We start from the raw sequence: 27,526 nt of genomic DNA, 5'->3' as shown, positions 1-27,526 counted from the left end.
TACTCAGCACAGTGACTGAATGTTTGAAGCTGAATGTGTGAACAGAATCCACCAAAAACATACTTAGGGTAATGAAATTCTCTCTCTGTAGTGTTTGTGTTTTGGCATTCGAACAAGCGGGTTGTCTCTTGATGGTGCAGTCTCCAAGGAACAAACATGTGTGCCTGACCAAGGTCTAAAATCTGGGATTGGCATATTTTTGAACAAAAATAAAACAGAAGACCAGCGGCACCTTAAAGACTAACAGCATTTATTTCAATATGAACTTCTGTGAGGTGCAGCCGTTCCTCAGATAGGTATGTGAAGGAACCACATTAGCTGCCTCCAGCTTCTCTGCTGGAACCTACTATTGGACTTATACAATATATATCGAAATGTACTTCTAATTAACTGAAATAATGCTCTCAGTTCACAGTGTAATCCTGAGCATAGTGATGCCCCTCTAAATTAATTGAAGACATTGTGCTTAGAAGGGGGAAACTCTGCCTAGGATTGCATGGTGCCTTTGATTGAATTACTGTCTGAATTTATATATCTGAATTTAATTATGAATGAATAAGGTTGGATAATTAAGTTATTTAACTCATTACATAACTGATATTCATTCACAGATCAATAAAGTTATTGACATATGGGTGATATTTTTGATGTTCTGGAACAATAAATATTAAGATGATTATATGAGGTGTTGTTGAATTCCTTTGAGCTTGGAGGTTCTATTTCTGTAACTTGTTCTATTTGAATAAAAATTAATACACATTTTTAAAAAAAGAAAAGCAGCCCATCAGCAATTACAAGGGATCCTCCAGCCAAGACAGGTTTTCTCAAGGGCTGCAGTTCTCAACTTCCTGCCTCTGGAAGGTCTTTTTAGGAGCTTTAGTAACAGCCGGCTGTTGTCCAAAGGCAGGAATTGTAGCCTTACAGAGTACATTAGGGGTTGGCTCCCTCCAAGCTCAAGTATTTCAGAGCAATAGTTCAAAGCATCGAGACTTCCCAGCTGCTGACTTTTGTTGAGGGCAATACTTCAAAACTCTCTGCAACGGCTCCAGCCCAGTCCCCACCTCTTGCTAAATCTCACACTGGAGTGGTAGAGCACCCCACAGTGCCCAGAGCCACCCAGGGACCCTGTAAAAGGGCCTCTACACACTCATGGAACTCCCCAAGTGTGCAGAAAAATGTGACTTGGTAAATTAACCAAAAGATGAAGAAAATAACCTAATGATGCCTGGGCACGGTCCAGGATGCAAGGAATGTTGAGGGCAGCTGAGAACCACTGGAAGGGAAAGATGGGAACTTGGCCTGAAAGACCCCTTGGATCCTGCAGAGGGAAACCTAGCTCAGAGGAGAGGCATTTCCCAGTTATTTTACCACCCTGATAATTCCTTGTGGGCATCCAGCTTTTCTGAGAAACAGCTGATGAGAATCTGCAGTTTCCCTAACAGGTACCTTCAGAAATGCATTGAGGCTTCCCAGATGCTGGTTTTTGTTGAGGAGACTTCCTTGCTCATCTTCCTGAACTTTGCTTAGGCGTTCAATCTTCTCTGTGTGACTCATGAGGCATTTCTGGATTAGATTTTTGCCCAGCTGAATACATTCTGAAATACAGAATTTAAAATATTTATTATAGTTGGTGGTGGGGGGGGAGAGTCATCCTCTGTACCTTAAAATAATCGACAATTATGAAGCATGTCATTCTTTTTGATCTGAACTCTGCTTGTGGAATCCTGCTTCAAGAACAGATGAGTGACTTTCTAAATGCTTCTAAAATCCTTATCCTATCTATTTTATGGTTAAAAGATGAAATACAATTTCTGAGATTCTCACCAAAGTGCTTTCAGAAAGACTACATAGTCTCACGCAACCCACATTTGAAAGATTCAGGTGGGGCTATCTTACATAGGTTCAATTATGTGCAACTCATATGACTCTACGAAAAGCCAATTAATTCCCCTTCTTTGATTCTATGAGGTAAGCATTTCTGATCTTAGAACTAATTTCCCCATAGCAATGGAGCAACCCAGAGATCTGTTTGTTATGTTCCCAACTTCGCTAGATTGATTTCTGGGCAAGTCTCCAACAGTTCACAATTATCTTTCCAAAGATGTACCAGTGAGATTTTGCTGAAATGGTAAAAATAAATTCATAGGCCAGCTTTGTTCAATTGGGGTCTGCAACAAGTATATTGATATAACAATACTCTAGTGCAGTGGTTCCCAACTTTTTTTTGACCAGGGACCACTAGGACTTTTTTGTTCGGTGCAGGGACCCCAAGGTTCAAAATAAAAATTCTGAGAATTTGAAAATAAAGTTTAATCATAACTGTTAGTTAAACATTAAACTTAGAATAATCTTTGAATATATATTTATATAATAGAGAACGTTTAATTGAAAATATTAATTTATTATGGGTTTATAACTTTGTTTCGCGGACCTTAATTTAGTTCTCGCGGACCCCTGGGGGTCCATGGACCCCTGGTTGGGAGCCAGTGCTCTAGTGCTTTTTGAGACAGAGAGAGGGGGAGGGAAAGTACAGATGGACATAAAAAGGGAGCTCAGAGTACAACTGGAGGAAGCCCCCCCTCCCCTGGGCCTTTGGGCTTTCTTCTGCCGGAAGTTGAATGAGGAGGAGGAGGGGGCTGCAGTGGGGGTGGGGGGTGGGGTGGGGGTTCTTGCCACACAGGGAATTGCAGAAATGCAGCCAAAGCTTAAGAATATTGTCTATATATATATATCTATCTATATATTTTTTCCTTTTTTTTCCTTTTTTTTAAATTTTTATTCTTTTCTTTTTTGTATTGTAAAATTTAATAAAAATTATATATAAAAAAAAAAGAATATTGTCTTGTTAGCATTTGTGGCCAGTCAAGGCAAAGGAAAGTTGTTGTGTTGACCGCCCCACATGCTGAAAAGGGGAAGTGATGGGAAATGCTGTCCTGTGAGGAGGCACCAGATGAGCCCAATGGTTGAAGCTGACCCCCAAGGGCCATGATCCACCCGGAAGTCCTCCTGTGGTAGGGTTGCCAGGTCCCTCTTTGCCACTGGTGGGAGGTTTTTGGGGCGGAGCCTGAGGAGGGCGGGGTTTGGGGAGGAACTTCAATGACATAGAGTCCAACTGCCAAAGCGGTTGGTGTATACCTTCAAGCGTAAGGTGTATACCTTCTACCTAGAAGCAGATGGCCCCATTTAAACAATCTATTGCCCTCTTGCTTCACTCGTCTGCATTGAAGCAGGAATTGCAAGGAGAACTTCCTGGCAAGTTTAACCCACAGAGCTGGCAGAGTCCTGCTGAGTGAGAAGGGGAGTTGGCAGAAAGTTCCACTCATCCTGCTTTGCCCCCACCATGGCTGCTGTTCAAGGAGGAGAGGGGAGGATGCGTGTGCTAGTGCACGGCATGATACTCTACTTAAAAAAAAAAGAACAGAACAAGGCAGTGACTTCGACAGGGAAGCCGAGGGGCAGCAGCGGAGGAGTAACTGGGGACAGGTGATGCACGAGAGGCCTGAAACACTCTCACAGGCCCCATGTCTTGGTTAATCAATTGTGTGACCAAGGAAAGGCTCCTGCTGCAATTGCACTGGAAGCTTAAAACCCCCCAGAAATAAACAAGCACTGTGGAAAAGGGGGATGAAAACAGGGAAAGCACAGGAGTGCAGAGGCTTGAGTGGAATGTGGCCTGAATTCTCAGTTGTCAATCAGTAACCAAACAGAGCCAGCGGGGCACAGGGAGGTTGGAATCGAGCCAGCTCCATTCCAGAAATCCTCAATAAACTCACCATCTTCATAGAGTTCTACTTTCCCCCAAAAAGCCTTCTGGATTCCTGTTAAGAGCTCCTCCTTCTGTTTCACAGTGAGGTAGTTCCTTCGAATTAATTGATCCAGCATGTGAGATATCGCGTGGAGTCTGCATTTACTTTCTTCCTGCATCTGTGTCCTCAGCAATCCAACAATTTTCACAAGTTGGTCCCAGTTAAACATTCTTTCTTGGATGGCCTGAAAATAAAATGTGTCCCACGTTAACATTGAAGACAGTCATCCCAGTGTGAGCCAGCATGGTGTTGGACTAGGATCTGGGTTCAAATGTCTACTCTGCCATAGAGGATTTTGAGGTGACCATGAAACGGTCACACACGCTCAGCCTAACCCACCTCATAGGGTTGCTGTGAGGATACAACGGAGGAGATGAGAATGATGGAAGCCCATTGGGAGAAAGGCATGGTCTAAATGAAGCAAAATAAATAAATAAAAATAAATCCCAGCCATACTCTTGCAGGGTTTTGCAATGTGGTGGACTTCACTGGAGCTCCCGAGCTACTCATGTGTGGCTCTCGCACCAGGCATGACCTGGCCATCGGCAGCCATCTCAGAAAGTACAGCTGTGACCTAAACAAACCGATTCTGTAAGCCTTTTGAACATGTGTAAATCAAGGCCTCAAATAACCCTGCTCTCTCACATCAGATTAGTCTAATTCTCATATCATGAGAAGGGAATCGTGGGGGAAAAGTTCCAGGGTCAGGTCCCGGAATGCCCGGTGCCCAGGATGTACTGCCATTTTTCTTCATTGTATCCACACTCTTATCACTCCTCAAATGTTACGCTCATTCAGTAGCATTAGTACATGCTCGCTGGATGTTGATTCTATCAACCTACCCTGTGCTTATTAGATGTATCTTGCTTGGTCTGTAATTGACTGGCACCGAGTGATCTGCTATAGGTCTCAGTGAGAAAGGCAGACTATAAATGCAGTAAACAAACAAACAAACGTGTAGGCATTCCCTAAACCTCTTGAGAGCCTTTACCTGCAACCCTGCAGGAAGATGATCACAGCAATCAGAGACTAGGGCTGTGCATATCAGGTTTACCAAACCGGAAATAAACCCGAAAAAACCATTTCAGCTTTTGGGGGGTTTATTTTCAGTTGAATAGCAATACTGGGAATTCCGTCTAAGCTGGATAGCTAAAAAAGCCATTTGGTGTCAGCTTTCCCAAGGCGTTTGGCTATGGAAATTTTTTAGGAGCCTGGGTGGGGAGGACATTTTTCAAGGTAAGAGTCACAAAATTTACAGTATGGCCGCAAAGGTTTTGGGCATATGGAGAATGGGGGTGACCCCTTCGGAAGCCCATAAAATTGGACCCCCTGTCCCAAACTTTACCAAACAATGGTGTCCTTCCAAGGAGAGTCCTTTGCAGCCACATTGCAGATTTGGTGACTCTACTTCAAAAATGCCACCCCCCAAGCCTAAAAAAAAAAAATCTCCATAAGATAAAATAGACCCAATTTTTTCAGGAAAAACAGAAAAAAGCCTAATTATCCATTTATCAGTATGGGTATTTGGTTTTTTCAGTTTTCCTGACAAAATTCAGGACCAATAAACCTGAAATTTACCAGGAAAAAATGCAGGGCCCTATCAGTGACTGTTCCAGCCTCCACTCAGACTATTCCTCTCTTCTAACGGCCCCACTGCCAGCAGTTTCCTTCGAGGCCTGTTTGGGGCTGCAGCCAAGTTTCAGCTTCACACAGAAGTACTGCCTAACCCAGGCATCCATCACTTCAGGACAATTTTTAGTATGTGCCCTTCTCAGACGTTACCGTTGCCTGCGAATCCTGTGATTGTTTGAAGGACTCCTCCACAGCAATCATTGCCTCAGTCAGGCGCATCCGGATTTTCTTTGCTTTGGCACTTGAGCACTTGGACTGATCCAGGAGAAAGAGCAGGGATTGGTCGGTCTGTTTCCAGAAAGCTTCCATCTAGGGGCATTAGCAATTATAAGCTTTAGTATTTTATCACAAAAGTTTCACTGTGAGAGGAAGAGAGAGGGAAAAAAGAAGAACTCACTAAAGAGGACTGAGCGCCAGAATCTGGTGCATCCAGAGGGTGGCAAATGATATTCTGGAAACATCCCATGACTCTTCCTGACTGAGGGCTTTTTCACTAAAGAGAAGGGCAAACTTGGGATACTTCACAACCCACTCTGAGGAACCCCAGGGTTCCCCAGAACATAGTTTGGAAACCACTGCAGAAAATATATCCTTGTCCTTCATAGCACCTGCTACAGCCTGAAAGGTAAGGATCCCAGCGGCTCAGCGAGCAGACGACACATGACAGAGAACAGAAGGAAAGGAGCCTGCTCATGGAAGGAGATGAAGACTGGGATAATTATTCAGCATAAATGTGATCTTTTGTTCTGGACTTTGGAGGGCAGGGCAGGTGGGGAAGGCAGACACTGGCTTTGGGTATTTTAAGGTTTCCAGCTTTCCATGTGGCTCCACAGGATGCCTTATGTTTCAGCCAAAAGCTGTGATAAAAAACCATCAGCTCTCAATGAGAGCTGCTCTTGATTTCTGTTCCAAGGGGAATCTGTTGGCAGACCCCAAGCAGAAATCAGACCACAATACAGGCTAGCTGGCACATTTTTCTATTACATTTTTCTCTCTCCCTTCTTTCCAGTGACAGTGTACATGGCTTTCCCTTTCCAACCCCACAAAAACTGTGTGAGGTGGGTTAGTGAAAGAGAGTAGTTAGCCCAAGATAACCCAATGCGCTTTATGGCTAAGTGAGGACTTGAATCCGTGCTTCTCTAGTTCTTGGCGGGCACTCTAACCACTATACAACATTGCCTCTCAGAGCTCTTCCCTGAAGTTGTAGGCTGTATCAAGTGTGCCCAGAAGCCTCCTGGGCTGGCATAAAATGCTGAAATTGTGGTGTTTTGCCAGCACAAGAGACTTCTTGGCATGCCCAGCACAGAATCCAACACTGGGGGAAGTCTATAGAAACTCTAGTTTCACCATGCCAAATATAGGCGCACAGACCCTCATGTAGACTGCAATCAGCTGTTCTGACCACCACCACCCAGTTATCAATCCGGCACTAGGAAGAAGGAAGTATTGTTAGAATCTCAGTTTCCCAAAGGAGCACCCAGAGCCTGAAACGTCTCCAGAGCTTCCAAAAACGGGCTTCTGCGACTCCAAACTATTCCAAAGCAAAACGCAGACTTAAAAAAAAATCAACTTTTGTCTTCAGGAATCTGAGCAAAAAAGTAACTTTTTATTAACCTGAATTAAGATTTTAGGCACCAAAGCTTATCAAAATAATTGAGATGATGTGATAAATAGAAAGAAGCCAAAATATTGCATATGTCTGAAGCACCTTCCAAACCCTCCAAGAGCCAAGTTTGAAGGGGGGAAAAATCAAAATTGAGGCAGCAATACTTTCTTTGGTCAAAAGCAATGCTGACAGAGATCAAAGAAAAAAGTCCACTGATACCTACAATAATATCATTGTGGTGTTAGGATAATTCTGAAGCCTGATAAAAAGCTAGACAATTGTGATGAAGACATTTCTTAAAGAGGAAGTGGGTGATTACATTATCTAGGACATGATCTGTGTAACCCTTCTCATTCCTTTCCAAGTCATCCAAGGTTTGATATTCTGTTTCATGCACTCCGGAGACCTCCATGCTCAGGAGTCTGGAACTGAGCTGGGTTTGCAACTCTTCAAATGCCTGAAAAGGAATATAACTAAAGAGTTATTATATTAGAACAAAACTTATCTAGAGCTGGCTCATTTGTTAGAGGAAGCAAGTTGTTCTACCACTTCTATTGCCCTAAATAGAGGCTGGCAAGATCCCCAACGGAGGGAAAAACTCTGAGGAAGCCAGCCAAAGATGATTTACCAACTGATCCTGCCAAGTTGTGGGAACCAGAGGGTTATTTATTGCACCGTGACATACCTGGCGTTCCAATACAGCAGAGCTGTCAGGTGGAACTGGCAAAGAGATGCAGTCAGGTGCCTGGGAGCCTGAGCTCCAAAGAGCTGAAGAAGATTCAGCTGTGGCAAAACACCTTTCTCTTAATCAGGAGCACTCTGGAGATTTGTAAAGCTCACAAGACCCTGAGGCCTGTCACCATCCAGATCTAACTTGGGAATTGTTCGGGTTCACTTGGTTGTAGCTTCCTACTGAAGTTTCAACACCCACCTCCATAGCTATCCTGAAGGTTTGGCATAAGGATATGACTTGTGAAAATGACCTCTGGTAAGGATGGCTTAGGAACAACAGGAGAGACCAATTCAAAGTCCTGACGGGCATCACAACATCAGGCTGGGTTTCCTCTGGGCTGAAAAACTAAGCACCAGCTGTTCAGAATGATATTTTTAATCAAGAATACATTTGATGCCAGGCAGAAATCTGGCACCAAATTTGTTGATCTATCTTCAGCAGACGACCCATTACCATCACAGATGAGCCAGTGGGCCTTGGTGTCCCAATCGTTTGCAGCAGCAGTAGCAATTACCAAGGGCCAGCCTACAAAAAGCAGGCATCTGCTTAAGAAAACAGGGCACTCCTTTGCCCTTTCTACTGCTTTCAGGACTGTGATGGGTCTTTTACAACCAACCAGCTGTCGACTGCAGCAAAGTAAATGTCTGTACAGAAAAGACATCTGCCAGTAGAAACTGGAAAATACTTTGAAGAATGGCCAGACCTCAATGGGTCCTGGAAGGCGAGAAGGGGCAGGGTACAGCTGCTGCCACTCTCTACGGAAAAGAAGGAAACTGTAATGGGGGTGGGAGCAAGAGCCCAGTGGCAGCAGCCAGTGCTACTCATCCAAGAGGGGACTGAGGCCAGGGGATGGCTCTGGGCAGCTCTCCTGAAGCTCTGGGGCTTTGGCATCTGCCGAGGAGGCTAAAACCCCTGAGACCAGCCCTGCCTGGCATCAGTGTCAGCTTGAGGCGCAGCCTACCAATTCATTCTCCTCCCTGGAAACCGCTCAGAATCTGTTTAAGAACAGAGATGTGGCACTAAAATGGCTTCAGCTTTAGTAGGAGAACTTTTCCCACTTCAACAGATTAAAAAAATTAAAAGGTGTGAGAACAGATATACTATAAAAAGTACCTCATCTTTAAAAGCTGGCATAGTATCATCAATATATCTAGTTCTCAACACAGCCACATCTGTGGATAAAAATCCAAAGATTGGAGCCATGAACAGATGAAGACAGATTCTGAACAGATGAAGACAGATTTTGAAATTAAAAAGCAAACCAAAACATTGGGGGTTTTGGCCCTCTCCAAAATAATAGAAGCAGCGCCTTTAGCTTTAAGAAATGAATGCTCCTCAGTGGCTGTTGCTAGGCAACCACTGTCATGCTATACATGCTAAACTCTGAAGGGTTTATATATATAGAATAGTTTATATGTATAGCACTGTCATGCTATACATTCTCACTTTGAGGGGGAGGGCATCTTGAGAGACAGGTGATTCCCTTCCAGTGCTCTGGGTAGTCAGGATGTAAACAATTTGAACTTCCTGTTTCCTGCCCTGGAATCACCCGCACTCCAGTTTTTCCTCCTGCCTCGCTGTGGGAAGGCAGCAGCACAGGTTGCTCCACAGCAGCAACCAGACATAAAGAAAAGGCTTCACCTTCGAACCTCCAGCCATTCGCCTCAACCCTCCCCCCCCCACACACACACATGGGCGGACAGTGAGACGGACACATGCGGCTCCAGCAAGCTCCTTCGGCCAGCACGATGCAGTGGAGGAGAAAGCACATGAAGAAGAAGAAGAGTTGGTTTTTATATGCCGACTTTCTCTACCACTTAAGGGAGACTCAAACCGGCTTACAATCACCTTCCCTTCCCTCCCCACAAGACACCCTGTGAGGTAGATGAGGCTGAGAATGACTTGCCCATGGTCACCCAGCTGGCTTCGTGTGTAGGAGAGGGGAAACAAACCCCGTTCACCAGATTAGCCTCCGCCGCTTATGTGGAGGAGTGGGGAATCAAACCCGGTTCTCCAGATCAGACTCCACCGCTCCAAACCACCGCTCTTAACCACACCATGCTGGCGGACCACACGGTGACTGGAGCCAGCGGGTTCCTCATCCAGGGGGACCACCTGGCTGTATTGGTCCCCACAGCGCAGCAGGCAGCCGCTGTACTCTCTTGCAGCCGCGATAGCGGCAACATAGAGGAATGCTCTCTCAGTGGCTGTTGCTAGGCAACCACTGCCATGATATACATGTTAAACATGTATGTTTTCATGCACTTCTCAGAGCTCTTGTAGAAAGTTCATTAGCTGGTCAGGAAAAGTATAGGCTTTCAAAAAAATCTGATGGCCAATTAAAGAAGTTGAAGAAAAAAATAATTATTGCTTTTAATGACTAAAGGTAAAGGTAAAGGTCCCCTGTGCAAGCACCAGGTCATTCCTGACCCATGGGGTGACGTCAAATCCCGAAGAAGTTTACTAGGCAGACTTTTGTTTACCAGTGCCTTCCCCAGTCATCTTCCCTTTACCCCCAGCAAGCTGGGTACTCATTTCACCGACCTCGGAAGGATGGAAGGCTGAGTCAACCTTGAGCCGGCTACCTGAAACCAACTTCCGTCAGGATCGAACTCAGGTCGTGAGCAGAGCTTGGACTGCAGTACTGCAGCTTACCACTCTGCGCCACAGGGCTCTTTTAATGACTAGTAAAGCACTAAATATAGCCTTTTAAATTTTACTTGAGATATTAACAAACAATATCAAATATAATCTTGGCACACCTGAGTATGATCTCATAAAATCATTGTGAGAATTAATAACTTATCTGTACAATCATCACATTGCAAAATTATAATGATTTTTATAAGATAGTGGATGTCTCTGTGTCTATAAAAAGAGTCATGCAGAATAATTACTCAGGTTTTCTGTGAAAGAATTGTCAAAGGATGCACATGAGATTTGTGTGTGTGGAATGGGTTTCCTCATGCTTTCTAAAGCATTCTACGATTTGAAATCCAATAAGCTTTAAAGTTCATTTATTCAGATAGGAGAGTTGATTTTCCTTGCATGTGGTCTTTCAGTATTTTTAGGATTAACTTGTTCTTGTCTCTATTTTTTACTATCTTGTTTAATAAAAGTGTTATTTTTTCAATAAAAGATAATTAACTCACTGAAAGTTTCTGCCTAATTTGCTGGTGCAAGGGTAAACACAGAACTGACTTATAAATATTGTGCTACTGCAGATAAATTTGCTCCTTTACTCGGTCTTATCTGAATCGATCCTGTATAGATCTGTACAGATTTTTTTTTTTTAAGTCTGTGAAAACTACTCAGGTGGTGAGAATAATTCTCAAAAAATAAGTGATTCAAACCTTTAAAAGGATACAGGATAAGTATTCTGTTAAGCCTTAACAGTACTGCCAGCTTTCAAGCCTTGGTTTCTGTCAGTAAAAGGCAGGGGATGGGGCAGGGCCTTTCCAGAGCTAGGCCTATGAAAGCATACGGGCAGCCCAAACTCCTGGACTGGACCTGGCAACCTGCTATGCAGGCACATGACTACTGTCCCAGCCGTGCGCCCCTCCCAAACGTTACTGGATGGCCGCTGCGCGCTCCAGTGAAATTGACACGGCTGCTCCTGCGAGCCCCGTGCAGCCAGCAGCTAGGAAACAGAAGCAAGGGCAACCTCCAGCAAACCTGAGAGACTCCATGTTCCTGTGCAAACTCTGTTCCAGCCGCAGCCATGTTGTGAAAAGCAGACAGTCACGTAGTCAGAGCCAACACCCCCCTTTCCCAATGCAACATCAGCAGCTTAATGGGCAATCAGCAGCGATCCTGATAGCAGCGATGAGTCGTTCCTCCAGCGATGCCCGGACGTTGGCAGAGATCACACCCATTGTTCCAGAACGTTAATCACTTCAGCAGAGATCTCCCAGTTCCTCTCGGGTTGCAAAAGCCATTGGAATCAGAATAGATTTCCAAATTCTCACTACCCCACCCCACAGATTAATCCTTTTGTCACCTTTTTGTCACCTGGGAACCTAGGAGGGGTAAACCCCCTCTCCCCACCCCCAGAAAAACAGTATAACTGGGGTGCCCCCAGCCCATTATGTTTCCTGGCATCTTTGCGATTACTCTGTTGGTTTGGGTTTTGCGCAGCCTGACCACGCTCCCTCCCGCCTTGCTGGCCAAGTCTATGGGAACCCCTTGCCCTCGCCTTTGCTATTAAATTCCTCTGTCTTAGTCTACGTGAACTTGGACAACACCTCTTCAGGAAGGTAAATATCACCCATCAACGATCCCTGCCACGTTGGCATCTGTGCTTGTACTCCTCTCTTTGAATTTCTTAGACTTCTCTCTGTGTGTGTATGCAACATTGATTTGATTGAAAACGACATAAACACTTTTAATTTGGAATCCATTGCTTCTGTCTTTATTTAAAGGTCACAGTTACCAGCTCTGGTATACAAAGGTTGCGATACCGCTATAAAAATAAATATTGTAATTTGCCATCTTGCTTGCTAATTCCCCAAGTTAAAGAGCAATTTGGCTAACACCTACAAGCAACAACCCAGGCACTTGTTACCACACTACATTCATGACTCACCTAGGACTGGCTACTTAGTACTGTTCAACAGCAGCAAACCCAAGAAGGCCAGTGTGGTGCAGTGGTTAGAGTTTCAGACTAGGATCTGGGAGACCAACATTTGAATCCTTGGAAACTCACTGGGTCACCCTGGGCCACTCAAACATTCTCAGCCTAGACTACCTCACATGGTTGTTGTGAGGATAAAATGGATGAGAGAGAAATTATGTAATCTGCTCTGGGTCCCCACTGGGGAGAAAGGCAGTATATAAATGAAGTAAATAAGTAATAAATACAGCTGAAGATGGGAGAAGACGGAGAGTAGGAAGGAGAGAAGGAAGAAGGGAAAGGTGAGGACATGGGAGCGGCCAAGAGGAAGAAAAGAGGAAACAGTCTGTGGAGAAGGGGAAGGTGAGGTGCCCCCCTTCATGTCCTTATGGGTTGCCCTCTGCGCAACTGAGTCCAGTGGCCGGCACTGCCTCTTACACTCTCAAGAGAATTAACATAACCTGAACATTACTCAGATCTTCAGTAATGGCCCCTACATATCTACCATTCACAAGCTGACCATTTTTTCTCCAAGGACTCTAAGAACAGCATACATAACCATGGGTCAGTTTCCTCTCCTCCATTTTGTCCTCACAACAACCCTGAGAGGCAGGTTAGGATGAGACAGACAGGAAGAGAGAGAGACTGATTGACCCAAGGTCACCCCAAATTAGTAAATAAAAAAAGCTGACTTTCTGTCACAACACAAAGGCCAACATGCCTCAAAGGTCTACCTGCTGCGTTCTTAAGTACCTTTTTCTGGTGCCGCAAATGTTAGGGTTTGGTTGTTAAAGAATTTACAATCTATCCATCTATCTTGAACATTAACATGTAAATGTCTAGAATCCTGTTTTTATTTAAGCTACCATGAAAGTGGATTCTGATCAAACATGTAGTACCATAACACCATGGGCAAAAAAGCCATGTATGTGTTAACAGCTTATGGTGTTGTACCTTTTATGCTGCTGTTCTCGCAAATAGCAGAAGATAAAAAGATGGTAATTAGAGCTCATTAACTCAGCTGAATGAACGGGCATTCTAGAACATCTGGTACCCTTTCACCAGATCTTTCCCCCTTGTGCCAGGCTGCATAGATTTCAACTTTCTAACTGCGACAGGTAGAACATTTATGAAAAAACTGTGTCATGGGAAAACAAAAAGTCAGAATTCAGAAAAAATGACATATTTTGGAGAGATCAATGGAATAGATGAGTTTGCTGATTAAATGGAGCACATACTCACCGTTTCTTGTGTACGAAGGATGCTTTGATACAAATCTTCAGATATTTTCTTTTTAAGATAAAAATTGACTACGTGCATTCTGAAAATGTGAAGAATTACCTATATAAAGTCAAAAAGCAGAATAAAGCAGGGATGAAGATCACCTTTCAACATACAATTAATCTTTCAACATGCAATTAACTTGGAACATGAAATAAACAAAACATGTTATCTTGTTACCTTGATTAATTGCAAAATTAATAGTTATTGTATTGTATGCCATCACCAGGACAGCGTGTGTAGTTTTGTTCTCCTCGATTTTATCCTCACAACATCCCTGTGAGGTAAGTTAAACTGGTGGTGGGTGGTGCCGTGACGGGCCCAAGGCCCCCTAGTGAGATTCCCCAGGCCAAGTCCAGCATTCCAGCTACTACAACGCACCGGCTCTCAAATGTGATGTTACCATGGAAGAATATATACCGTATATACTCGGGTATAAGCCGACCCGAGTATAAGCCGAGGTGCCTAGTTTCACCCCAAAAATGGGGAAAAATTAGACACCCACGTATAAGCCGAGGTGGAAATGCACCCCCTCCCGCAGGCTTACCTAACCGGGCTGCGGCGCACAGGCAGGCGGTGGCGGTGGCCCCCTCCCTGCGTGCAGGAGGCCCCGCAGGGTCAGCTGGCAAGCAGGAGGACCGGCCCAGGTGAGGTGGGGGGTGGGGGAGGTGGGGGGGAAGAAACTGCCGCCGCCCAGCAGAAGGCGGGGTGGGGCGGGGGGTGAAGAAACCGCCGCCGCGCAGAAGGCGCGATCGCGCAAAAGGCGCAACGACCGCGCAAAAGGCGCAATTGGGTGGGGTGGGGAAGAAACCGCTGCCGCCACGCAGAAGGAGCAATCGGGTGGGGGGGGGAGAGAAGGCAGGACAGCCCGCCCATCAGCTGGCTGGCGGGAGCGCGCTGGGAGAGGGCCCGGCAGGCGAATTACCGTATTGACCCGAGTATAAGCCGAGGTGAGTTTTTTAAGCCAAAAATCATGGCTAAAAAACTCGGCTTATACTCGAGTATATACGGTACCCATCCGAGGCACTTAACATTTTTAAGCAGCTTTTAAAATCACTGAAAAAATATTCAAGCAGCATCCTCTTGGGGCAATCTCTCTCATCCTGGCACTTTCACACAGGCTGAATAATGCACTTTCCATCCACTTTCAATCCACTTTAACAATCGCTTGCAAGTGTATTGTGCCATTTCACACAATAAAATCCAGCTGCAAAGTGCACTGAATGAGGATTGAAAGTGAATTATTCAGCATGTGTGATAGCGCTGACTGTCTTAATTCTCAGAGAAAGAGAGAAGTGTATGTGTAAAATTAATTTAAAACTGTTTTTTGAAGGCTGGGTCTGGAAAGGTTGATGACAACTGCCCTAAAGATAAGTTTATAGTCTCAAAAATGAGGAACCGTTTAATGACAGGTTGCTGGGGTGGAAAGGAGGGGGTACACCAGGACCACCTGGAGAAACCAAGCCAACATAAAATCTGAAAACCTGCACCCAAACCAAAGTCCCGAAGTTTCTTTACCTCCCACCACAAAAACAAGAACAAAGGCCCTGGAAGTTCTCAGCATCTTCCAAAGTATCTATTTATAGGCATGCTGGGCTGCTTTCTCTCCCGTTCTCTTTCCAATGTCCTTCGGCATCCTTCATTCGCCCCCCCCCCCCCAAGCATGACTCCTTTTTTGAGAAACTAATTCTTGTTCCATCTCACTCTCCTCCTGCTCCTCACACTTCTCTCGCTCCTACTTTTCTGCTCCTCCCCAATTTAGTGAAGATTACATCAATCCCCCTTCAGGCCGCATTAAGAACATGCCATTCGTAAGGCAGGTGGTTGCAGGTGCTCAGGCTCTCCAGCTTTTTGAGTCGCATGCAGGACACCTGGGGCCAGAGCAGTTTGCAGAGTTCGCCCTCCCATTCATCCAGTCCATTGCCAAGCGGGTGAAGAGCAAGCTGCGGGAAGACAGCCTGCCTGTTGTGCCCATGATTGTCTTTGCCAAGGATGCACATTATGCGTTGGAGGACTTGGCAGAGTCTGGCTTTGAAGTGGTTGGGTTGGACTGGACCCTTCACCCCCAGGATGCTCGTCGGAGGACAGGAAAAGATATTACCCTGCTAGGCAACCTGGATCGGTGTGCCCTTTATGCACCAAAGGAGAAGATCGGGGAGCTGGCGAAGAAAATGCTCGAAGGGTTTGGCTCCCAGCGTTACATTGCCAACCTGGGCCACGGCATTTACCCGGACATGAGCCCAGAGCATGTGGGAACCTTTCACTGAATTGCAGCTGCACAACTCTGAATGCCTCCCACCGTCAGCTCAACTTGGAAGCAGCCCTCCCAGCAGGCCAAGCAAGGTGTTCCCTGCAAGCTGGACATCTGGGCACCATCAGGGCCAATGGAATGGAAGGGAGGCACATCCAACCCCTGGAACACAATCAATGGGAACCTTCTCCTGACAAAACCCTCAGGCATCACAATAATTCCCACTGGGCATGGATGAAATGACCCCTGTTTACCAAGTACCTACCACATGTTTCTGTCTCCTTAGGTCCATGTCTATCAGTTGGAGATGCTTCAGAAAGAGGCTGTACAGGCACATCTTCACATCAAATCTAAAAAACCCAAAAGACATCTCATTAATATCCACACTACATTGCATATAGAAGAAGAAGAGTTGGTTTTTATATGCCGACTTTCTCTTACCACTTAAAGGAGAATCAAACCGGCTTACAATCACCTTCCCTTCCCCTCTCCACAACAGACACCCTATGAGGTAGGTGGGGCTGAGAGAGCTCTGAAAGAGCTGTGACTAGCCGAAGGTCACCCAGCTTGCTTCGTGTGGAGTGGGGAAACCAACCTGGTTCACCAGATTAGCCTCCCCCGTTCACGTGGAGGAGGAGTGGGGAATCAAACCCAGTTCTCCAGATCAGAGTCCACAGCTCCAAACCACCGCTCTTAACCACCCCACCATGCTGGTATACATTGAATTTTTTTTTAAGGAAGCCAGTCAACAGAATTAAATAATATTGCCTAGTTCTGAAAGGTCATGAAAATCTTGAAGTGATGCACTCCATCAGGCATCTGGCCATCAGATGAAGGGGGCAATCGCACAGCGAAGCCGGCTTCATGAAAGCTGTCCAGGTTTGACTTCGATCCCTCACAGCTCTAGTGTTAGAAAGATGAATTATCACTATGGACCATTACCGTTAATCCCCCAAGCCCCCTTCAGTTTGACAAGTGAAACCAGCCAACCAAGCTGCAGGAAGGTGGCCTTCCCCCCCCCCCCCAACTATTATGCTTCCTCATTGTGTGATCATCACTGTTAATCTGGTCCCCCTGAACCCTGCAGAATGTGGCCGTGCTCCCCTGAAGAAGTCCTAAATGCTGACTTATGGCAGGTTCACATATGGTCATCAGAAATGTATCTCTGCTCAGTGAATGTGTCCTGACTCACTGTAACCGATTGGATGGCCGTGATCCACTTGGAGACACTGTGAATGCTGGTGGGAATGAGGGCCCAGAGGATATGCAGAAAATCAGGAGAAGAGAGGGGCTGTGGTTCAGTGGTAGAGCATCTGCTTGGCATGCAGAAGGTCCCAGGTTCAATCCCCAGCATCTCCAGTTAAAGGGACTAGGCAAGTAGGTGATGTGAAAGTCCTCTGCCTGAGACCCTGGGCAGCTGCTGCCGGTCTGAGTAGACAATACTGACTTTGATGGAGCAAAGATCTGATTCAGTATAAGGCAGCTTCATGTGTGCTCATGTGAGACAAAGGCAGAAGATGTACCATTGCCCGCTGGTGGCTGGATTGGACTCCAGCAACATGGAGGGAAAATGCTGAGCGAATGTTACCAGTGGCAGAATGACCTCCAGCACCCATCTGCTCTTTTTCTTGATATGAAGAATAAATGACGACACATTTACTTTGAGGAAGACACTTATCATGCAGTCTCTGAGAGAAATGACTGGGTGAAACTGGAAAGGCATGCACTGAGAAGAGGATCTTTCTTTCATCTGGAACAACCCCAACCAATGGAAAAGGGTACAAAAGCTTAGAGGTTTCTTATGCTCTAATAGGAACTTCTGATGCCTTTTGTAATAGGGATTGCTCTCCCCTAATCTTTGATCTCTCGATCTCTCTCCTTCTTTCTCTCTGTTATTATTATTTCCTCCTTTGTCCTAAAAGCCTAGCTAACTCCCCCCTGGAAAGGAGGCTATAAGACTCAATGACCAACTGGGCCTGAAGCAGGGAGATATGCATTATGGGTGATTTGGATTAATTTTAATTAGCCAAATAACTAATGTAGAGATAACATGGGGGCAGGTATGCAGTTCTAGAGAACACAACTTTAATTTACCAAATAGAAGAACAGTCTTTAAACTGTTGCTTCTTACTGTTAGAGGCTTTGTTTTAAAGTGTTCTCTCTCTCTCTCTCTACGATATTATGAGATGCCTCTGAATTGACCGTGCGTAGTTATTTCCAGGTTCATCCTTCTGCCATTTCATTCATAAACTAGATGCTTGTTCAGAGATTTTACTCATTCATGCACTTATGCTTTAGTAAGCCACAGAAATGTGTTTCAGTTAAACTATGCTGTCTATGCATTCATACTGGTTAAGCATTACCCACTGGCATGAGAGAACCCAGAGCCCATACCAAAATGAAAGTGGATTAACAGTGCAATCCTTAGACTGGAGTAACTCAGTCAACCTGGCAGTAATTCGAGTTCTCAAGGTCAGCTCAGAAGCATAGCGGTTTTCATGATGATGTCTTCCACATGGGTTATTTGCCCCAAGTTCTTTTGGGACAGTTTTTTCCCCCTCAGCTTTCTCAGGGTGGTCACTTATGGGGGATCGGGGCAAGGAAACTGTGCAGAAACATGCTGTCATGACCCCCAAAAACCAGCTCAGTGACTCAGACTAGGTTCCTCAGGGGAAGAGCCTGAGAGGCCACGGCTGGTGGCTGAGGAGCACCAGGGGTCCAAAGAGGGCCTAACGTGGCAGAGGGACTGGCTGATGAGCCAGTCACACCAGAGGCCTGCAAGAAGGAGAAGAAGAAGAGTTGGTTTTTATACCATGATTTTCTCTACCATTAAAGAGTCTCAAAGCAGCTCACAATCTCCTTCCCTTCCTCTCCCCAAAACAGACACCTTGTGAGGTAGGTGGGGCTGAGAGTTCGGAGAGAACTGTGACTGGCCCAAGGTCACCAAGCAGGCTTCATGCAGAGGAGTGGGGAATGAAACCTGGTTCTCCAGAGTCTGCTGCTCATGTGGAGGAGTGGGGAATGAAACCTGGTTCTCCAGATTAGAGTCCGCTGCTCTTAACCTCTGCGCCACACTGGCTCATGCTGGCAAGTGAGTCCTTGATGCTGGCCCCTGAGATAGCCACCAGACTTCCATGGAGCAGGTCTCGAACCCAGGACCCGTTCTCACTCTGTAGGAATAGCAGCTGCAGAGGGCCCAGTCCGAGGTGGGCCAAAGGAGGTGCAGCGCCAGGCCAGCTGCGAGCAACCCCATCCCAGAGCAATGCAGTGATGGCTATACCTCTTCGCAGGATCCTGCAGGACCTTCAGCACCCGCCAGTGATACAGCTGAGCCTGATGCTTCTAGACTATTTAGACGGAGGCTTGGGCAGTCTGCCTGGCTGGATCACTCAGTCCACTCGGCACATGTTCTGCGCTCCTTGCCTCCAGCTCCAGTATATACCCTCAAGTCTCATGATAGAGGCCTGAAGACACTACTCCAGAGGGGACCTGACCAGGCCTACGTGCCTACAGAACACAGGACACCTGCCGTGTGGGAGCCCCGTGGCTGCTTCGCTTTATCTGCAGCTGCACCAGCAATGGGAAACCTACAAAATCCTGTCCCTGTACAGAAGACAACAATAACTTGGGATAGCAGCTAGGTTATCGTACGTAACACTAGAAATGAATCAAGAGGTCACATGGATTGGGAGAGGGGAATCTGAAGGAGAGGAGGAGATTTGGGCGTGACTGATCCTGCAGTCCATTCCCAGTTCATAAACCTTGATTCCAACTGCAAGTCTGAACCAGAACTTAAAAGCCAGCCTTGCTAGGATTTAAATTATTTGCAAGAAAAATACACCAACCAATGGTACAATCTTTCGGTCAGAGGAGGCCTTTAACCAACAGAAGTGAAAACCCAAATCTGCCTCACTTACATGTCACAGGTTAACAGTTCAGGAAAACAAGTCACTTTGAGGAAGGTTCGATCCTGGCACCGGTTATCCTGGCTTGCTGCAGAGTGAATGGTGGTGGTGGAGGAGGCACCATCGTCTTTGGCTCCCTGGCTGAGGGACCCCGTGCTGCTGGAGGTGGAGCCGTCCAGGATCTGATGGGGCAGGGCCCCCCGCCGCATGGCATTGTCGTGCAGAGAGGGGTTGGAGGAGCCGTCTGCCAAGGGCTGGGGGTAAAGCAGATGGACATGATCGATCAGTTAACGTTTCACAACAAAATCACATTTATCTTTTCAATCCTTCCTCATCACCTATTTATAATACGGCACATGGTGTATTTTTTCCTCACCTTCTGGGAAATGGGCTTCATCGTTCAAAGATGGCATCGGTTTGTGGAGCGAGAGGCAGCTTCCCCAAAACATGGACTAATTTACATAAACTGGACAAAGCAGGGCCTGCCAAAGGTGGTGGGACTGGTCAGTATATTGTGGAGTGGGGGGTGTCTACATGATTCTGCAGTGAGGTGGTCAGTATAGAAGGCTCGGCTTCCTTTAATGGCTACCTGCCACGACCGCTCTTCCCTTCTAATGGGCAGTAGCAACAGACGTAAGTTGTAGGATCCACTCTGAGTATACGCTAGGTTGTATTGGAGCCCCCTGCACCCTAGACCATGCCCCCAAATCTTTTTCAATTCACAGGGGTCCTGGGAAAGATGCTCAGAGAGCCAGTGTGGTATAGTGGTTAAGAGAAGCAGACTCCAATCTGGAGAACTGGGTTGGTTTCCCCACACCTCCACATGAGCAGAGGACGCTAATCTGGTGAACCGGGTTTGATTCCCCACTCCTCCACATGAAGCCAGCTGGGTGACCTTGGGCTAGTCACAGTTCTCTTAGACCTCTCTCACTCCACCTATCTTACAAGGCGTCTGTTGTGGGGAGGGGAAGGGAAGGAGATTGTGAGCCGCTTTGAAACTCCTTAAAGTGGAGTATAAAGACCTACTCTTCTTCTTCAGGGGATGTTCAGTGCACAGATCAATGTGAAAAGAGCCCCTTAAGGTAGACGGTCTGAGAACCATGTTCCAGATGACCTTAGGACCCTCCCTAATCTTATTCTATGTTCGATTCAAATCCTGCTTTGACTGACAGAAATGTTTCCACTGGTTCAGGGGCTTCTATTGAACTGTCACCTGATTGGAAACAAGCCAGATGCCACCCCCCTCCAAGTGGCGCCATGGCTTGAACAGAGTGTCTGCAGGAATGAGCTAATCATTGCTTGCAGATGTGGATGTCACAGAGGACGAAGGAGAGAGCGGACAGGGAAAAGGAAGCCACACGTGAGAGGGAAGAAGATGCTATGCACATCTTCCTTCCATGGGCTGAAGGATAATCAATGTTAAAACTTGGAACTTACCACAAAATGCAGAGTGGGCAAAGGAAGGAGGGGAAAGGAATCAGAGTTCGTTTCTTTTCCCCTGTAGCTAACTGTTGGTGCTGGATACAGGGTTTACTGTGGGGTCCCAAGAGCACTGACCCTAGACATTAAAATGACTCAACTGAGGCTGTCGCACTTTGGTCACATTATGAAAAGACAAGAGTCACTGGAAAAGACAGTCATGCTAGGAAAAGCTGAAGGCAGCAGGGAAAGGGGAAGACTCAACCAGAGATGGATGGACTCTATAAAGGAAGCTACGACCCTCAGTTTACAAGAGCTGAGCAAGGCTGTCAACAAGAGGACATTTTGGAGGACACTGATTCATAGGGTCGCCATGAGTCGGAAGCGATTTGAAGGCACTAAACACACACACACCCATGAGCAGATTTGCTGCCTTTTGCCTCTGAAGTGGCTCGGGGGGGGGAGTGAATTGGTGGATCCTTGTATTAGCCAAGCAATGGTATTTTTTTGTTTGATTTGATTTATAGGCTGCCCTTTCCTAGCCAAGCCAGGCTAGGCTCAGAGCGGCTATTCTCCCCACCACCTGCAGCCCTAGGGCTACCACCTCTGCTGTTGGAGATACTCCCCTGTGGACTGAGGGAAGAATGTATGGGCTACCTTTGCCAGGGCCGAGTTTGGGAGGTGAGTTGGATGTTCCGGCTGTCTGCCATTTTTCTGTATGCGTGGTGAGTTTTCACCAGCAGCGGCAATGTGGTTCTATCACACCCAGTCCTGTTTTGACCCCTGGGATGGCCATACAGAGACATACCCCTTTACAAATATAGGGAGTGATTTGTAGTTGAAGGGAATTGCAACTTTCTTGGCTAATATTTTCACCAAACGGATACACCGGTTACCAAAATGAAATTTCCATAACACTATTCTCCTCAGGCTACTTGTATGTCAAAAAGTCACCCTCTTCTTTTCATAAAACAATTAAAAAGGCTTACCCTAAATTTTTGGTTGATTGGGTAGATGACTTTAGCTTTTAGTGCAAATTCTGTAACATTAGCGTCCCAAGGAGGCTGGTCGTCCTGCAAGAAAACAGAACGTAGAAAAAAGTTTAAAATATTTGGATATGACACCCAAAGATTGCCAGTTTTCACTCTAGGGACCTCGGCAAACGTTGCTTGTACTTGGTGTCAGCACAGAGACATATAAAGCCGTGGAAGACAAAACAGGAAACACAACAGTAATTCCCATTCATCCTCTGCCGGAGCCAGTCTGGGAACGTCAGCCACCAGACACTACTGCAGAAGTCAACTCAAGGAACTCAAGGTCAGTTGCTTGGGCTAGATCCACTCAAAGCACACAGGCCTGTCCACGCTGCCTGCCAGTCACAGGTACTCAAGGCTCACAAACTGCCAAGCTGTGGACTAGGTTAGATACGAGTCTCAGATTCTGGGGTCCAGCCAAAGAGTCTTTGATACCCCCCAAAATAAACCCATTTTACTAACTCTTCTTTGAGAACTACCCATGTCAGGGGTCCCCAAACATTTTAAGCCTGCAGGCACTTTCGGAATTCTGACAAAGGGTGGCGGGCGCAACTACAAAATGGCTGCCAGAGGAGGTGGGGCCAATGACAAAATGGCTGCCAGAGGAGGTAGAGACACACACACACACAAAGGAAGCCCAAGTGCAGGGGAAAAGAGGGATAATTTTAAAAATTCCCTAGTGAGTGAGAGAAAATAAAACCAACACTGTGGTTGCAGTTGCAACTGAAATATTGTTATTTTATTCTGCATCGCCAATCAGAAACCCCCGTTGGGCAAGAACTCAACATGGTCCCATCCACTTTCTAAAAACTCTTGGTGGGCAACAGGAAAGGCGTTGGTAGGTGTCATGGTGCCCCCAGGTGTCACATTGGGGACCCCTGGCCTATACTTTTTACAGGGAGTAACAATATAAGCACAAAGAAGATGAATGAGATTTTCATCATGCTACATCGAAATTCTGGGAGAGTTTTTATGTCTTTGATACACTTTATTCCTTCCTTCTGCGTTAAAACTCCCAGTGTCTCCACAAAGTACACAAATCATGGTACAGACTTGCATATGAGGCCTTCTTATCTCAAAAATGGAAATGTTAGCTTCCTTTTATAATGATAGCTGTTATAACGATAATTTTGAAGTGCTAAGTACAAAACTGCCCTGGGCAGCCCCCGCTAGCTCAATTTCATCAGATAGCTGCTAAGCAGGGCCAACCCTGCTTAGTATTTGGATGAGAGACCATTGAGGAAGTCCAGAGTTGCTATGTAGAGGCAGGCAATGGTAAACCACCTCTGTTTGTCTCTTTTCTTGAAAACTCCATGGGGTCGGCTGCAACCTGACAGCAAAAAACAAAACAAAACAACACCCCAACCGTATAAAACTCTGAGAATCATCTCTCCAGGCCATGCAGGGTGCCAGAGTAAATACATTGGGATATATGAAGAACTTAAAACTAATTCTTACTCAGCTAGGATTTTACCTGCAACAGGGTATAATATATCAAGCCCGCAAACAGAAACATCAAGACAGCAATACATCTAGCAAGGGGCCTAATACCTTGTCTATGACTGTCCATGTTTCTGCTTCTTTCATTTCTGGTAAGGAATAACCTTCACGATGATGTTTCTGAGCTGCAGAGCGATTGCTTTCAACCAATTTTTGAGAGTCGTCGTTCTGAAACCCCAAGGACAAGACTGTTTTTTAGTTACAACAGCAAGACAGTTCAACAGACTTGATCAGAAATATTTTAAATGACCTTGCTTGAATTCTATTGGATAAACTGGCCAATTTACCAAACAATGTAAAGCTCGCCCTCTTAAATATACATGTTCCTGAATATACATGTTCTTTGAATCAGCATACAGAGTTTCATTATGGTCTGTTTCCTAGTTCTTTATGTTAATACACTTTTGCCCATCAGCGTGGTCTAATAACCCTCAGTCAGAGCGGATCCTGTACTCGTGTCATAAACACATGCGAAGTCAGGCACACAGAAAAGGGAAGAGGTATCAAGGGTCTGATTCTGCCCATGCTTGAGTGTGCTGGCTCATGCAGGTTCTGTCCCTTTAATCGGGAAGGAATGCAGACTCCATGCTCAGGTTGTAGAGAATGCTGATAGGCAAGGCGGGGGGGAGGGATGAAGCAAGTGGTCTCAATTACAGGAATGCAGCCGCCACCCAGAGATGGTACATTCATTGGCACATAGTTTTTCATATGTAGGCTATGGGCTCACATTGTGGTGGATGTGTGCAGGTGGGTAGGGTTGCCAACCACCAGGTGCTACCTGGAGATCTCCTGCTATTACAACTGATCTCCAGATGACCAAGATCAGCTCCCCTGGAGAGAATGGCTGCTTTGAAGGGTGGACCCTATGGGCATGATACCCTGCTGAGGCACTTTCAGAATGAAGTGGCAGGAATCTGAATAGTGGTACTTAAAAGAGCAGGTGCAGATGAGTGTCATATTTTTGCCACAAAACAGTAAGCTGGCATATCAAGGAAAGGTGTCTCTGATGCACTAGCTTACCCATAAAGGTAAAGGTCCCCTGTGCAAGCACTGGGTCATTCTTGACCCATGGGGTGATGTCACATCCTGACATTTTCTAGGCAGACTTTGTTTACGGGGTGGTTTGCCAGTGCCTTCCCCAGTCATCTTCCCTTTACCCCCAAGTCAAGCTGGGTACTCATTTGACCGACCTCGGAAGGATGGAAGGCCGAGTCAACCTTGAGCCGGCTACCTGGAACCAACTTCCGTCGGGATTGAACTCAGGTCGTTAGCAGAGCTTTTGACTGCAATACTGCAGTTTACCACTCTGCGCCACGGGGCTCCTGCCCATAGGGAGGGTTAAAAAAAAACAAACCACAGGGAACTGCTAAAACATATGACCTACTGCCTTAAGTCCAAACCAGTGGCAGTGTGGAAGGCCACGACTCGGGCCTAGCTCAATGTTAAGCGCAAATGCATGCGGTGAATGCCCGAGGCCCACGATTTCAAAGCAAAAGCATTTTGCGGGGGGGGGGGGGCAACTTATAGCAGAGATGAGGGTGGGGCACTAAGCCGTTCTCTACTCCCAATTACCCCCTGCTTGCTTTTTCCTGTCACAGGGCTCCGGATGTCTATTTGCAAGGGGAAACATGCATTTGGACCCCACCTACCCGAAGAAGAAAAGGAGCTTATGGGTAACTGGGGCTGGAGGGTTAAGTACGCCCTCCCTTCCCAGCCTTTCTGCCCCAAACTGCCCCTCCAGAGGCTGCTCCGGCTTCTAAGCCGAGGCTCGTAGGGCTTCATGACCATACTGCCCAATCTGTCCAGTTAGTTCCTTCACCGTGCATTCCTCACAGCTTGTCTGTCAACAAGAACAGCCTGAGAGCTCCGGTGCGCTCAAAAGATTGCACCATGTTTTGCGTAGATGCCTTTGGTCCTAACAAAAGGTGTTAGACAAAGTTTCCTCTTGTTTCTGGTCATGCTGCAGACCAATAGGGCTGTAGAACTGTTTCTATTATTTTGTTAACCTTTCATTTCAAACAGGGGGATGATTCATCTGACTGTTACACACAAAAATCTGGGACCAAGGGAGGGACCTCCAATCATCTCATTTTGAAAGCCCGACCGGATGCAGCACAGACACCCTTTCACTGCCTGATTTTATGCTCTCGAGGGTGCCGCGGAGGGCCTCGTTCTCCCGCCCCTTCTCATTCCCAAGTGCAGCTCCTCTCAAAGTCACATTTTAGCCACTCAGATGCTTTTCAGGCGTCACTGAGAACAGGGAGCTGCCAGCAGGGGTGGACTCATGGCCCAACAACAGTGGACGCTTTTCCCGGGACTGTGCCCAGGGAAGCAGAAGAAGGAGAAGAGTTGGTTTTTATATTTCTCTACCACTTAAGGAAGAATCAAACCGGCTTACAATCACCTTCCCTCCCCCTCCCCACAACAGACACCCTGTGAGGTGGGTGAGGCTGAGAGAGCGTGACTTGCCCCAGGTCACCCAGCTGGCTTCTTGTGTAGGAGTGGGGAAACAAATCCAGTTCACCAGATTAGCCTCCACCACTCATGTGGAGGAGTGGGGGAATCAAACTGGTTCTCCAGATGAGAGTCCGCTGCTCCAAACCACCGCTCTTAACCACTACACCACACTGAGGCCCTGAGCATTTAACTTAGCGGAGGGCTGAGCTGCATGCTCGCCCTGTAGTGCGGGCGCGGATGTAGTGCTGCAGGGAGCCCTCAGTCTGGCTTGCTCCTTGGTCACTTTAGATCCTTTGTCTGCCCCTGGCTTCCGGCCAATCGCACAACCACCCCCTATTTTCTAACCTGGCTTCAGAATGCCCCACCATTCGTGCCGTGTAAAGATGAACAGCGGTATCCCATGTGCTTGGCAGCAATGTGCTCCCAGGCCCTTGCACGGCACAATCCCCACTATCCTTGCATCCACATTTTGCAGGCAAGCGATGGCATGAGCAGTCAGATGTACAAGCCTAGGTTTGGATCCAAGGGGGGAGGAGGAGGAGGAGGAGGAGGAGGAGGAGGAAGAAGTCCACTGCTCCAAACCACCGCTCTTAACCACTACATCATGCTGGAAACAGTGGGAGCCCTGAAGGCCCCTTGCCTTGAATGGGCTCTGTTGACACACACCACAGGACTGCAAAGTTGCAACTCAAGCAGGGAACGAATGCTGAGAAGCAAGGGGACGGGTCCAGCCCAGCCTGTCCATACTGTGGGCCTTGAATGACCGGCCCGCCGTGGGACAACAGCCTCCTGCGTGGGCTGAGGGCTCCTGCAGAGAGGGCCCCTGGGAGTGGGAGGGGGATCCCGCTGTACTCAGGGGGCTCCCACTCCACTCCACCCCACCCCAGGGACCCTCATGCAAGGCGTCCAGCAGCCACACTCCTGGGGACAGACCAGGTGGGACCCATGCTCTTGTCCTCGGGACCCCTTCCCCATTTGCTTGGCTACTTTGCAGGACTGCCCCGCCCCGCCCTGCCCCCAGAGCCCACGGGAGGCAAGCGGCTTGCTTCGTGGCTCCCAGGGCCCCCGAGGGGCTTCCGGGCGCCCAGGTACCTGTCGGGGGGGGCGTCGTGGGGGGGCGAGCAGGCGGGTCCCGAGCGCGCCGAGCCCCAGCAGAGCGGCGGCGCCGCCCCCCAGCGCCAGCCCCAGCAGCGCGCCCAGCGCCACCAGCCCCGGCGACGCCGCCCACGCGCCCGCCGCCCGCAGCCGCAGCTCCACCGCCGCCCCGCACGGACCCCGCGGCGCCGCCAT

The 27,526-nt window shown here is 47.1% G+C and overlaps 1 protein-coding gene across 1 annotated transcript in view; it reads right to left on the bottom strand.

Moving 5' to 3' along the window:
- Positions 1-27,526, bottom strand: part of EVC (EvC ciliary complex subunit 1) — a 51,521-nt gene extending 23,995 nt beyond the window's left edge. The window contains exons 1-10 of the mRNA XM_056855122.1: positions 27,329-27,526; positions 23,831-23,947; positions 22,235-22,318; positions 19,839-20,080; positions 16,187-16,271; positions 13,632-13,730; positions 7,364-7,501; positions 5,589-5,747; positions 3,774-3,990; positions 1,447-1,595 (exon numbers count right to left, since the gene is read on the bottom strand). Of these exons, the coding sequence (XP_056711100.1) occupies positions 1,447-1,595; positions 3,774-3,990; positions 5,589-5,747; positions 7,364-7,501; positions 13,632-13,730; positions 16,187-16,271; positions 19,839-20,080; positions 22,235-22,318; positions 23,831-23,947; positions 27,329-27,526 (1,488 nt within the window). The remainder of the gene's footprint in view (positions 1-1,446; positions 1,596-3,773; positions 3,991-5,588; positions 5,748-7,363; positions 7,502-13,631; positions 13,731-16,186; positions 16,272-19,838; positions 20,081-22,234; positions 22,319-23,830; positions 23,948-27,328) is intronic.

This window comes from Euleptes europaea, chromosome 9, assembly GCF_029931775.1.
Source record: "Euleptes europaea isolate rEulEur1 chromosome 9, rEulEur1.hap1, whole genome shotgun sequence".
NCBI classification, from domain to species: Eukaryota; Metazoa; Chordata; class Lepidosauria; order Squamata; family Sphaerodactylidae; genus Euleptes; species Euleptes europaea.
This window is presented reverse-complemented; position numbering and strand designations above follow the sequence as displayed.